General features: G+C 41.2%; 1 protein-coding gene across 1 annotated transcript in view; it reads right to left on the reverse strand.

Moving 5' to 3' along the window:
• The window catches only part of USP47 (ubiquitin specific peptidase 47), a 58650-nt gene extending 44853 nt beyond the window's left edge, over window positions 1-13797 (reverse strand). The window contains exon 1 of the mRNA XM_059825716.1: window positions 13723-13797. Within this exon, the coding sequence (XP_059681699.1) occupies window positions 13723-13761 (39 nt within the window). The 5' untranslated portion in view covers window positions 13762-13797. The remainder of the gene's footprint in view (window positions 1-13722) is intronic.
• Window positions 13798-14983: the final 1186 nt, after the last annotated feature.

A 14983-nucleotide genomic window follows, 5' to 3' on the forward strand; every position in this document is an offset into this window, starting at 1 on the left:
TCAGCTCTTGATTTCTCAGTAAAGAACTGCTGGAAGATTTTCAAGTTATTTCACTCTAAACAAATTCTGAATGGCAAAAGTTGATTTTCAGTATTCCACATAACATATCAAACAAACAAAATTTACAAATTATACTGTTTATATGATTTTTCAGGAATTTTAGAAGTAACTAAGAGCCTTCAGCTGTTCCAACAAGACAAATCACAAAATCACACAGATGTGTCAATCTTTCAAATGCAGCATTCCTACTTTCCAATTGAAGTGTTCACTCTACCACTCCCTGAATATACGTTATAATAACCACTAGTTCAATTCTACATTTTACAGAAAAGCTCCTTTCACCATGGAAATGTATGCTTTAAAGTACAATTAAGAGAACAAAGATCATACTATACACAAAGTTGCCTAAATTTCACCCTGATAAAAATGACTCTGGAATTCACCAAAGCAATTATTTATTACACCTCACAAAATAGATGAGCATATTAACTACATAGTTCAAGGGTTTCAAACTAACATACACATGGTATTCACAGGTACATACAAAAACATCCTACTGCCTTTTCCTCAGAAGAGATACGAGCAACTACTCAGGTAGCAAGCACATCTATTCGGTACTTGTCAGAAGTCCTCAAAGCTAGATGTTGCTACTTTGCCATACCGTGACATAGCATGCACACCACCAGTAGCTTAGTAAAATAAGTTGCAGACCCTCAACTCCATAAGCATCTAAAAAAAGGCAAACGCAGACTGCTACTTAAGGCTACAATTTAGGAAACAATCCTATGATTATTTTACCACAGAAGTCTTCTCAAGCTAATATTTTAGTCAATAAATATTTGTAATTGTACTTTCAAATGTAAATCTTTTAATAATATTGGAACACTGACACTTTCATCCCAAGTCACTCCATCTTTTACATTCCTCCATTTCTAGCAAGGAGATGACGCTCCCAAACCTGCATGTGGAAGATTTCTGAGTATGTATTAGACCAGACTTGCAAAAGACTCATTATAGTACAAACATGCAATCAACACACAGGTCTGACATGGGTGGACGTTCCAGAGCACCATTCTACATAAGCATTCACCCCATGTACCTTTCTAAAAAATATTTAATCTTTTTTTACATGAAAGATCTGCATCTGTAAGTTGCAGACCATAAAGCATATTGTAGCCCTGAAGTAATTCAAGCTGTAATTCTGTACATACTAACAAATGAAGGATTGTTATTAGTGCCATCTGCAAGACTGAGACATTAGCTTTGATCATATAGGTTCTGTATTTATTGAAAATAGAGGAACAAAAAAAATTAGTGTTACTAGATCTGTCAAAACAATATTCAAATGCAAAAGTGTAGTGGTTTTAACATTGCATTTAGATGTGGTTTGCTATTTTTCAGCTTTGAACCACTGAGTTCATTAAAATTCTATAGCAGCATTTTACTAACCTTATGAGGACAAACCAATACAAACATATTTTATTTTTCAAATGACAGAAGATTCTCCCAAGATTTTAACTCCTGCTTCAGTTCTTTTATAAAATTATTTTCAGAGCTTGAAACCTAAAGCTAAGCTCAAACTTCATGTAGATTCTACCCAATGTTTCCAAATTCCAGTATTTCCAACAGGCAAAAATACTGACAGCATGAATCAGTAAGTAAAATCACAAGTTTCAGGTCAAGAGTTTAAATAACAGATGTGTGAAGTTTGACTGCCAAGTGAAGTTAATGGCCTATTGAGACTTAAAATGATCACCAGTAGAGAAGTTCCTACATGTCCACACCCTATAAATAATTCTCACAAACAACTGCAATACAGAGAAAAGACAGAGAGATCAGTAGCAAGTGGCAATGGCAGACATGATGCTTAAATTCACAAAATGACTTGGCTGATTAAGCCTAAGACAGCAATTCTCAAACAGAATCCCAGAATCACTAAGGTTGGAAAAGACCTGTAAGATCATCAAGTCCAACCATCAACTAACACCACCGTGCCCATTAAACCATGTCCCACAATGCCTCGTCCACACGTTCCTTCACGTAGCTTCAGCAACTTAAGACTACCATATGAAATGCACACAAGTGACTACTGCCTATCACATTACTGCTGGTCAAACTTTGGGGTGTACATTCCATGTTTGTGTAACTGATTGAGTGCGCATTTCCAGCAATTACAAGTATAAAGTGAAATTTGGTAGCTTCAATCACAAAAAAGTTGTCTGCACTTGTAGCTTTTACTTCTAAAGTATCATTGCATAGAAACATTCAGACATTAATTACAGTTCAACTGAACAGAAGTTTGTATCAACTCTCTTTCTCAGCGATGACAAATCGCTATCAAAGCAGCTCCTTGAGCAACCACAACCATATTTCAGGCATTCCTTCACCTATTCCAAGAGGTCCAACCCATTAAACACCACACTGGATACATGCTGACAGCACTGCATTCTACACAAAATATGAAGGCCAAAGACCTTTTAAATATACAGCAAGTAAGGGGAGAATAATCAGAGAGTGCTAGGTTACCATCTCCATTCTCAAAACTCTCTTTACCCTGTGCATTTTGAACTACGGACTTCAGAGTCCTTACAGCCCACAACTCCCTTCTCCCCCCAACCCCACTAGTCACGTTCCATGATTTTTCCCAGCCCAACAAAGCTCTTTTTACAGAGGCCAGCTTCCCTGATGCAGCCAGGTAAGCAGGTCACTCCCCTGGGAAGTAAACAGGGTGTGATAAAGGTCCTCGGAACAAGCAAAGCATTGAGCAGGTGATCTCCATCGCTTTGGACACTGCTGTAGTTAGTCATATACTGAAGATAAGAGAAATCAGACTCACATTTGTCTTTATTTTAGAGGAAAGAAGCAACTTCTTACAGCTTACTAGACTAATTCTGTCAGAGCATTGTGAGTTGTTACTCAACACAGGTGCCTCACTGCAGCCTACTTTGAGTTAATGAGGGAACAGTGCACTTAGAATTCTGCTACAAATGCCTGAACCAAAACATACTTTGCAAAGAAGTATTTTACAGTACACTTGTGGCAAACTGAATACACTTTTTTTAAACAGATCCCAGGAGGCCTCAATAAACAGAATCATTTTGAGCTGTTAACTTGATATATCTTGTGTTGGAACGCTTCCTGAGACAAAATAATTCTGAACAAGCTTTAGACACAATCATTTAATTTTTGATCTGACTTTGTGGTATCAGGTTTGTGCGTACCTAAATAACATACTTTATCCTCAAGTTCTTCATTATACTTGGGAGAGACTTCAGGCAAAATCCAACAACTGTGCTTTGAAGCTAGTGGAATTAAACAGAGGTTTTCTGTCCCCTTACTAGTGAGGAAAAAATACTTCACACCAAGCCTACAATACCATCCACATTCAAGAATATTTACCCTGACTCTGACCACTTTCCTAATTATTGAACCTTTGCTCCCTCCCTTTTTTTTCCCCCAAGATGGGATATCAAGGATTCACAAGACTTAAGAAAGCCTTTTCAGTCTACCCTCTTGACTAGGAACAAGACTGGAAAATAGGAAGGAAAACTACCAAAAGGGTGTGTACTGGGCCACGCTGGGGTAGAGGTAACTTTCTTCATAGAAGCTGCTAAGGTGCTGTGTTCTAGATTTGTGACTGAAAAAATGCTGATAACACAATAATGTTTTAACTCTCTCTAAACAGTGTTTGCACAATGTCAAGGCCTTCTCCGATTCTTACCCTGCCCTCCCCAGTGAACAGACCGGGAGGTGTGCAAGAGGCTGGGAGAGGACATGACCAGGCAGGTGACCCTAACTAACCAGAGAGATATTTCATGCCATATAATGCCACGCTCAGCAACAAAAGGGAAAAGAGGAGGTTTAGTTAGGTTCCATCTTTGCTTGGGAATTGGCTGGGTATCGATCTACCTGTAGGACATGGTATGGTGAGTGACGACCTTTGCGTCCCTTGCTTTGCTTTTTTTCTCTATTCTTCCACTTCGCCTTCACTTACTAAACGATTTTATCTTGACCCCCAAGTCGTCTTGCTTTTACTCATCCTTTCCTCTTTGTCTGTCCCACTGGGGATGGGAAGTGAGCAAGCGGCTGCATGCTGCTTAGCTGCCTACCAGGGCTAACACACAAAAGGGTGATTTAAAAAAATCCTCTTGAAAGTGATATCAATATTGTTTTGATTTCGTATAACTGAAATGTGGCTTTACTTTTTGTTTGTGTTTTTATCCTCACTGCTTATCAACTTTTAATAGCCATTCACCTCTGTTGGATCACAAAGCTTTCAAACAACTTCCCCATCCCCACAATTACAGTTAGAGAGGCGTCAAAAACAGTGCAAGGAAAGGAGAGTCAATAAAAATTGACAAAATATTTCTGAAAATTGTCAAGAGTAAAAATCTGAGAGACAAAAAAACCCAAAACCATACAAACTAGCTCAATTGTGTCTCCCATTACACAGCCTGAATTCCAATTTCAACCTTGCAAACCCTAATCTATTTCAGTTCACACAAACTGCTTCACTGTTTCACTTAAACACATTTGCAGCATTATGTCCTTGGCTCTACTGTTTCCCTCTACTTCAATCTATGGCATTTAGGTATGCTTTCCTCTCATAGTATTTGATATACTATGTTTTGGATTATTTGTAATATTTGTTTCTCTTGTTTTGTATTATAATGTATTTGATATATATATTAAAAAATAATTGATACCCTTACACAATAATATGAACATACCCATCTATTTTGGAAACTCAACATGTAAGACTGATGAATTTACAGGGCACTAATAACACTTCATACATACACGGTATCCTAAAAAATTCGAACACAGCAATGCTTCAGTTATACAAGCAGTTAAAAGTGTGAATAGCTGCAACTGCTGCCAGAAGAACAGTCTTGCTCCCACCGGCTTATTTCCACCCTCATGCTGTCCCCTTTCTTGTGCTGGTACAAATGGTCATGCAGCTACATGTTGAGCAGGCTCAGATAGCTAATCCTTCTTAAAATTGACCATTTCTGCTTGGTTTTTCAGTGGGTTAGCTTTAACCTCAGTCAGCCCTCTAGCTTCTCAATGGCATCCTTAACTATCCTGGAAAAGGACCTAGTCATATAATGGTACCAGCAGAGTGGTAGTAGTATTTTAAATGCATGTATTATATGTAGTACTTAAATTACTAAATACCAACACCACCTGGACATACTGCAACTTTCTTTGGTGTCGTGAAAGATTAAAGTGACACTCTCCATCTTTAGCTATGAGTCTCTGTAAATGTCAGTGCTCACAGGACAACAGGAGTAACTCCCCCTTCTATCTTGAATGGCCTAGAAGAGCAAAAAGTGTCATTACTGCAGCAGTTCTATTGCTTTTGCCTTAACCCCATGCTCACCCTGTTTTCCAGCCTGCTGTAGATACAGGATAATTGCTGAAGATCACGGAAGAAGGCTGGGGCCATGCTGAGACTAATGGCCCTGGCTAAGTGAACCCTAAGAATGCTTTCCTATGGCGGATGACCTGATGCAGAAAGGAGGAGAAGAGGTACAAAATAAAATTCTGTAGCAGGGCCTCTGTGTTCTTTTTCCTTCTGGAAAAAGGGGTACATGTTTTACCCTCTTCTCCGCCTCATGTAGCTCATGGATTCACTTGTTGTTTTCAAAGACCGCCTCCTCAGAAATGCTTCTCTAATAACAAAATTTTAATTTAAAAAAATTAACATAAGTGTTTGCCACTTCACTGAAACAGAGTTGCATGCCAGCTGTTAACTGTCACTCTTGCAAAATGCATATGGACAAATTATTTTTGTAATACATACACATTTCAAAGTCTAACACTTCCAACTTTCTAAACATGTCCAAAAGTAACACTATGCCTCAGAAATAAAGATTGTTATGAGGCTAGCATTTACCTTTGAGAATTTGTTCTTATTACTGTGGATTACTGGGTCATTTTAAAAAAGCATTTATAAAAGAATAGAAGTGACAACCAGAAAAAGTTGGTATGGGGCCAGAGATAAAAGTACATGTATCCAGGGCGTTCAGAAGACTTTAGAAAAGGATATGGCAAAGGGGACATGTGTCTGGTGCCAGCTGAACTAGATATCAAAACATTTAGTTTCCAGTTTTACAGAGGCTATTTTCCATCTAAGTTCTGTATTTTAAAAAACTTTAAATATATCTGTCTTAAGAACGTCTTGAAGAACCAGTCTTCTTACGCTTATCTCCTAATGGTCTTTTAAATATGGTAAATTAAGGTAATTCAAGATTAATTACTTCCCTTAAAAAATCAAACGTAGCAACTGTCAATAATGAAAGAGTACAAATATTTCCTGGTCATGCCTACAGATCACACAAGAACTCTAACAAAGTTTCCTGTTATTAAATTAAGGAAATTAAGGGGTAACAAAGAATACATTCACAGTAGTAACAGACTGAGTTTTAAAATCTACATAGTTTTCTCTTAACCACTAGACATTGAGTATTTCACTCTCTTATTCTTAAAGGTTGTAATTTCAGCTGATCATATTTTCTTTCACCCTATAACCCTGAATTGTTTAATTTCCAAGGGTTTTTGTAACCAGACTAAAATAATTGTGAGAATTAAATGTAAATGAAGTTCTACGTATTTGCAGACTATCTGCCAGCCTCTATATGCTCATTACAGTACAAACTTTACATTCAGATCTGAAACAGCCTCATCTTTATATGGCTTCCTTCTGTTTGCATCTTCTCTCCACCTTCTTAATCACCATGCTTCTTGTTTTTCCTTCAAAAAAAATCTGAAAAAAGGAGATGCAAGAACATCACGAGATACTTATTAGACTTTTATGTATTAACCTATAATCACATAATTTATTTCCCGTGGAGAGTCACAGAAGCAGTGGATGTGCTTTCACACTTGCCCTCCAGTCTTTCAAGTACAGAACTACCATGAACTTCACTGAAACATTTTCCTATGCTGCTAATATTCTAAAGGACTTTCTGCTGGATTGTTACAAATGCAACATTAGCATAAAACCAAATTAGAGTCCAAGCAAAAATAACAATAAAATTCTCTTTTTGGACGATTTTGAAATGAAGGTTTACTTCACTACAAAATCACCAACAGACATGTATGCTAAAAACGTAAATTTTTGCACTGTTTAAGAGATTAAAAGATGTGAATACAGGGGTAATTTTTAACTCTTTAATAACTCCCTAATTTTAAACTGTCCACCTGCTGCTGGGGAAGGATAAAGAGAAGCTGAATAGCGAGGTGGGTCAGCAGGGATTCTTTGTGTCGTTCTCTAGCAATATTGCACAGAATGAAGGGTAACAGTTAAGAACGTAAGCACCCATGAAGCCTGGGCATAAACTCTATCTGCTACCACTACCGCAAAAGGCTCCAGGGAGAACATGGAACTCTGAAGCACAATGTCTCTATAGAAGGTACAGATATGACAATGTATATATGAGGAAGGACCTAGATGATTTTTCCGTATATTAACTGATTAAAATACTTTATTTACAAAAAACAGGTACTACTTTAGGTTGGTATATCTGCTATTTTTCTTTTCCTTCAGTCATTGTTACTGATCTCAACACAATACCTATAGAAATCAGTAAACATACCTGCCCTCCATTCCTTTAGCTCCTGCAGTACTCTGCCAGACTTCTCCAAAAAATGGTACTTAAATCTGTTTTCAGACATTATTTACAGTGAAAACTTTCATAGTGTACCAAGTGTATTTCTCACAGAACTTCAGAATTAGAGCATTCACCAATCCTATGGAACTCATGCATAATGAATGTTACTTAAAAGGCTTGCATCGCGTCTGATTATTGAGAAGATATACCTGAACTGCAGCACAATAACCAGTTTTAAGCTATTCACAGAACTACCAATCTAAAAATAATTTGTTGTCACTTTTCAGAAGCACCTAAAGTATCCTGTGGTCACAATCTCAAAGATTAAATTCAATCAAGCTATTTTCACCAATTTTACCTCTTAATTTTTTAGAACATGGTCAATATATCCTTTTTAGAAGGATATGTTATTTCATCTGCCAATGCTGTGCAAGACCATTTGTTCAGTGCAAGCTGATTACATGCCAAGCATTGCAAAAAACAAAGAAAATACTACACACTTCACAGCAGCTGAAACGTGAGCAAGTTGGTTATCAATTTATCAGAAGTTTACAAAAAAATTTGAAGACTTACTAGTATTTTCAATTATCAGTTGTTTAGTTACTAGTGGCATTGTTTCGAGAATATTTTGTTCAAGACAAAAAAACAACAAAATGCTAAACCGGCAGCTCACCTGAAGGTATACCATATTAATTCTCAAAGGGATAAAGTGTCAAATATCAGCTTTAAGTGTTCAGAAAAAGAATCAAAAACTTTTTCAAACTGAATAAAAAGGCTGGATATGTATATTAACTCAATTTTCTAGAGTCATAACTTTCACACTTAGTTTCTTACATAAACCCCAATATATTTTCAAATACAACAAAAAGAGTGGAGCTGTGACTGGATAAGTGAACATCTGCACATATTTTAGTGCACTACTGCATCAATTGCAATGTACCCTCCCCCCCACAACCATCAGCAAAAGGAAGTTGTATAATAATGATTTTCATCAGTATTTCTGTGGTAGGACAATTCATATTTTAAAACTATGATGCAAGGCCACATTGATCTAAATCCACAGGTACTTAGGTTTTAGAAACAACAGACAATAGAATTAGTGAACTTTCTCTATTTAAAAACAGCAACAAAGCAAGCACTAGAAACTTGTGTGTTGTATACTGAAATTCTGAGCTCAAGAAAGACAGTGTAGAATGTAACATTGACAGATCTTTCAAGTATTCTCTGCCTCTACATAACTACTTCACAGCTTAGGAGAAAGTTCATTACGAGTTTGAGAAACAGTGTGTACCTGCACGAAAAAATTAAGGATTATACTTATCCTACTGTACTCATTTGATTTAGAAACTTTAATTATCAGTGACCTACAAAACACTAGAGGAAACTCCATTTCATATTTGTGGTGACGTTCAAAATGTATTACCGCAGGAAAAAAAATAAAGTGATATGTTATTTAGTTGTCAGATTATTCTACTGAGTAATAACTTCAGCTAGCAACATTTAAAGACTGAGGTTCCAGTACCAAGTACTACCTAAGAGGTAGTTGGTACCTCTTAGGCAAAAACTTTTCATCAGATGATCTCAAGGTGCTATTAGATAATTACCCTGATCATCTCTCTTATACTACAGATCAAATACCCAGATGTATATAGCAAGGGAAATCATGGCTGAAAAGCCCAGTGGTTGAACTAAGCAGGGAAAAGTCTTGCATTCTACTCTCATGCCTTATTCAAACTAAATTACTATGTGAATATCATTCAGAAAGCGAATGTTTGCAAGGAACAAATGACTTAGGAATTCTGTGTGGATTTTCTGTTTGGTTCCTAAATTTGATTTCCAGAATATCTGCTCAGTCAATGAATTAGTCAGTTTCTCTATTTGTCACAATCATACCTTTCTGTTTTACAACGGAGTACACCAGAAGGAAAGCAGGAAAAAACAATGATTACGCAAGCTGTAACCACTTGTAGAATATCTTAATACACAGGAATGACGGAACAAGGATGTCATCAGCATTGAAAAGAACAGCATCCCTTTACTAAACAGAATTGCAAAATATCTTAATCAGATTCCTGTTCTTCTAATGAAGTTAGAGTGATACCCATCAAGAAACGTATTTTATTTGTTCAATGCAGAAGATAAAAAATGGATTCATTAGTGTAGGGATGAAAAGACTCACGTTAGTTAGCTGAGAGAGAACTCACACTACCTTCTTTGATTTAATGGCAGCAAGTACAAAGCATATATATACCTATTCTGACAGATGTACTTTGCATAGTTCATGCTGGAACATGTTGAGAAAGTATCTGCACAGCATTTATTTAATTAGTGGCACAGACACTTGAAAAACCTCATAGCAGAACATACTTTTTATATTCTGACCAATTCTGGGCAATAGTCACAAAGTTCTGATACATCTTGATTTTCAAGAAAAGTCTTAGTAACGTTCACTTACATTACCAGTAAACAAACATATGCACCTAACTTTCTCATCAGCTGTGTTGATTAGAATATTTTATTATTTTCTATTTGAGGTAGATTTGCCCAAAGTAAGTTTCAGGTCTACTTTTCCTCTCAGAAACACTGAAAGCCGTAGAAGTGGTTTCCCTTCTAATAGCACCATTTTCTACTTATTTCCATTATTATCTTACTTGTATTATTCCTCTTCCCTCCCCAAGGGTACTATTTTACTAGACTAATAGGGGAAAAATTGACACCTAATAACAAAGCAATTTTTAAAGAACATACTTAGCATTTACTAGCAGGGTGCAGCAATGTCCTGTATGTTACTCAATGCCTTCTGTTTCATTGGATATAAAAAAGAAGACTAAATTGAATGACTTATCTTTAAGATGGAGAAAAGGAATTGAGGATTGGAAGGAAAAGATACACAGACCAGTTCACACTGAACCGCAGATCTAGTGAAGAGGGATTCTCATTGCCTCCACCATGAGGAATTAGTGGTCACACAATTACAGAAACAGTTTGGAAAGCATTAGGCAGTGGTAAGGATGCAAGAATGAATTTACTACATGCTTGTATAACTTCGGCAAAAATCCTAATATGAAAAGAAATCCCAACACTGGCTTACCAGAAACTGCTTTAATCCATCTGTTCCAAATGAAAAAGAACTTTATGCCAAAGTTATGAGCAAGAGAAAATAACAAGGCCCTGATTACCTGTACTTTAGAGATGCAGTTGAACTTATGCAATGTCCAAAAGAAAAATTTTCATAAGAGACTAATAAAAGATATTGTAAGTGCAGCAGTGAAACTACTAGTATTTTGTATCCATGAAAACATGCTATTTCTCTTTGCAAAAACTAATGAAAAAATCCATGCAATATACTTTAAAAACAGCAATCTGAGCTCCTGTTAGCATGCATAGGTATATATACACATACAAACGCAAACTGAAGACTTATAAACAACCTAAAACCTATCTTTCCATTCTCAAAACAGAGGCTGTTAGTGTTATAGATACCTCCTACTACCATATCTACCATGGCATCATGTAAGCTTGTAGACAAGAACCAAAATCCTTTTCCCATCCACTCCTTTAGATGATTAGTCATTCCCCAGATCGGCCTAAAGCAAACAACATTATATTTCTTCTTGCTCTTTTACTCTGGAATGCAAAGGAAAAATACAGTTCTCTACTCATCTTTAGCAGACATTGGTTCACATCCCAGTTTAATCTTTGAAACAGCACAAGACAGTGAACTATACAAGTGATACCACTCAGCTCGTTAGGAAGGGACAAAAAACATGAACTGTAATCCTTTATCCACCCCTGAAGGGCAGAACTGAAACTCCAAACCATCTGCTTTGCCTCCAGCTGCTGATAATGGCATAACAGGAACATTTAGGAGAAGGCTGCTGAGAACTCGGAGACCTGGAGAATTCTGTTTACCTGTAACTCAGAGTGTTCTCTGCAATGAGACTGTTAATGAATCTCAGAAGGGCTTAATGTGAATAACGTAGCACAAGATTTGCTAAAATTCCTATCACTGAAAATAAAAATGAGGATATACTGAAAAACATTGGAAAAGCTGAAGATAAACTTCTATGACAACATATATATAACTAGATGGGCTTAACACGAATAGCTAATCTGTTTTCCTCCTCAATTTGATTTTTCTTATATTCTGTTCAGTTTTGTTTACTTACAAAATGCATGGGGGCACAATAAAGAAGTTGAGAAAACCTACTGAGAAAAAGCAACTTACACTAGGGTTATCAAAGTTTCTAGATTTCACATTGTATGTTTAAGATATCCATATCTATAATAACATGTACTCATCTTCCTTTACCCATACTTCTCCCCCCCTACAGATAAAAGTGCCTTCAAAATCCTAGTCCAATGAGCCAGTTAAAAATACACATCTGAATCATACATATATTCTGAATACAACTTTAAAGCCAACAGGGATACTATTAATACATATAACTAAAGAAACAGCCTCAGCTAGCTGCTTTTATTAATCACCTTGTCTGTTCCAGTTAACTACAACTAATGCCACAAGGTTTCTCCTGCCAGTCTCCTTTATCTCTATGTTTGTTTGTTTTTAAAATGAAATATTTAAGTATACTAGCTACCATCTTCTATCCCTGGTCTTATGTTTTTGAAGATTTTTTTTAAAGTGGGTATTTAAGCATACTAGCTACTACATTCTACCCCTTGTTTGAAGTTTCTGGAGATTTCTCTTTCCTGTAAAAAGACTTAACATAGTCCTTTAAACCTCAGGAGTTTAAGAAAGCAAACAAGAGGTAAAGTTTACCTTTATCCTACATACATCCTGTACTTACCTGTATAATTGTACGCACAAAAATCTGTTTCTAAAATTCAGTATTGGTATATGTTTCACAGTTCTGCTCAAGAATACCATTTAAGGGTCACCTCTTTTTCCTAAACTCTACAAAATTTAAGTCGTTGCCTCACAAAGCTTCCCATAAGAATACACGATGGAACAGGTAGATGTAACAAACCACTGACATTTGATTAAAAACAACAGGAAAGGTTTGAGTAATTTATCAGAATAGTACAACTGCCCAGAAAGTTGGCTGAATATGTAAGCCTACCTGCTCATGAAATAAAGTTTCTGCTAATATTACTCCACGAACAACTGTTTCCAACATTTCATGCCATCACTGGAAGACTCCTTCCCCTGAACCGTATCGCTCTTAGTTGACACGTGTCATTTGCCTATCGCTGCAGGACAGAGGCTTAGCCTTCCTCTTTCACGCAGGCTCTTATCTTTAGCCTATGGCCAAACCCAAGCCTTCTCCCTTCCTCCTGCAGCAGAGAGGAGACGAGGGGCCCACAATAAAGGAAACTCAATCCACTGCCGAGCCGGGCCACATTTTCTCCGGCAGCCAGCGCAGGCACTACCGCCCGCTTTCCGCAGCGATTCGCACCGGCGCCGGGGAGGCGCGGAGCCGCCCCACAAACCGGCCCCCCCGGCTGCCGTTTCGCACGCCGGCCCCTTTCCCCCCAGCCGAGGACGCCCTCGGGCCCCTAGAGACCCGCCTCGCTACCGGGGCCTGCCCTCACCTCTGCCCCCTCAGCTCAGGGCCCTCACCCGCGGCCTCCGCTCCCCCCCAGCACGGAGGCGGGCTGCCCTCCCGGAGGGCTCCGCACAAGACCTCTGACACGGGCAGCGGCCCGGCCCGCGGCCGAGCGCAGGCGCCGCCGGCCCGGCCCCGCCGCCACGCAGGCCGGCCTCCCCGCATGCCGCGGCACAGACAGGTGCAACTCTCCGGCCGCCTCCGGGGCCTTGCGCAGCCCAGGGTCGGCCCCGGCCTCCTCCTCCCCACACCAGCCCGGACGGAATAGCCTCCCCCCTGCCCCGCGCAGCACCATTAACCCCCAGCCCGGCCCCCCTCGGGCCAAAGGCTGCCCGGCCCCTTCACAAAGACGGGCCCTCCCTCCCGCCGGGCCTCGCACCGAGGCAGCGAAGCCAAGCCAGGCCGGGCCAGGCCTCCTCCACCCCCCTCCTCAGCCGGCCCCGACACCCCGGGCCTCCCGCGCGCCGCAGGAACCACCACCGACCGCCCCTGCGGCGCCCGGCCCGAGGCTCCCCCGCGCCGACGCCGCTCCGCCTCACCTCTTTAGGGACGAGCTGGTTCTCCTCGCTGGGCACCATGGCCGGTGGCGCGGCGCTGGGCCCGCAGCAGGCTAAGCTGAGCGTCGTCGTCAGCAGCGAGAGGCGGGCGGACGCCAGCGGCTCATCCTCCTCCGCCACCGCCCCAGCCGGCGAGGGCAGCACCGCAGCCTCCGCCCCCTCCGCCACTGCCAATCAACGGGGAAAATGGGCGCCGGCGCCGCTCTCGCGAGAGCCGACCCGGCACGCCGGGGCGCGTCTGTCGCCGTGCTCGCTGTCGCGCCGGCTGCTGCTGCCGGCCGAGGGCAGGCTCCGCAGCCCAGCGCCGGGCTCGCCCGGCTGAGGTGCGCAGTTGTCGACTAAGTACGAGGAGCGGTGTAGGAGCCGCAGCATGTAACCCCCGCAGGCGGCCAGGGCAGCGCCGCGCCTCCTGCCCGCCGCCGCACCCCGCGTTCGGCCGTGGTAAATGGCGCTTGGCTGTCGCCACCCCCACACGTTACCCTGCTCCTGAGAGTAGCGGCGGGAAACGCCGCCCGCGGGGAGGCCGGGACGGACCTCAGGGCCGGGGGGAGGCTCCTGCCGCCGCCATTCGCCTCCTCGCCCAGTCCGTGCTGGTGCGGCGCGTCCAATGCGCGCCGCGGGGTCCCCGGGTTTGCAGCGGGCGCGGGAGGGAGTAGGAAGTGATTAAAATTGAGTTGCACTAGGTAAGTGAGGAGGCAGCGTGGCCTGCAGGTGCGGGAGAGAGCTTGTAAGGGCTTCCCGTGGGCGTGGGAGCCTTGCCCCGCTCGTGAGAGCAGGGCCCGCGAGCCGGGCCGTTAGCGCGCTCGGGCACTGGGCCTCCGTCCTGAGGGGAGGGGAGGGGAGGGGAGGGGAGGCGCGGCAGCAGCCACCCGGGCAGCCTCCCGCACCACCGCGGTCTGCTTTCCTTCACGCAGCTTTTCTACCTACAAGGGGCCCTTGCCGGAGCAGGGGGGTGCGGGCTGCAGTTTTAGTTTGTTTTACTCGCTTTTTTTCCTCACAGCTAAACGTAACTTAGCTGCTGCCTGGCCGTAGGGTTGGGAGAGGAGTGGAGGAGTGAGCGTGGCCCGATCCCGCTAACGCACAGGCGCTCTTCTTGGTGTCTGTAGTTGTTCTTTGAAGTCGTACTGTGAAGTTAAGCATGTGCTTGCTTCTCTGTAAATTTACAGTTAGTAGTGCATTTTCAAATGAAATACAAGATTATTTCTGTGGCATCACTTAATTGTTGATTTTAGTCTCCAACAAG

The sequence above is a fragment of the Gavia stellata genome, chromosome 17 (assembly GCF_030936135.1).
Source record: "Gavia stellata isolate bGavSte3 chromosome 17, bGavSte3.hap2, whole genome shotgun sequence".
In the NCBI taxonomy this organism is placed as follows: Eukaryota; Metazoa; Chordata; class Aves; order Gaviiformes; family Gaviidae; genus Gavia; species Gavia stellata.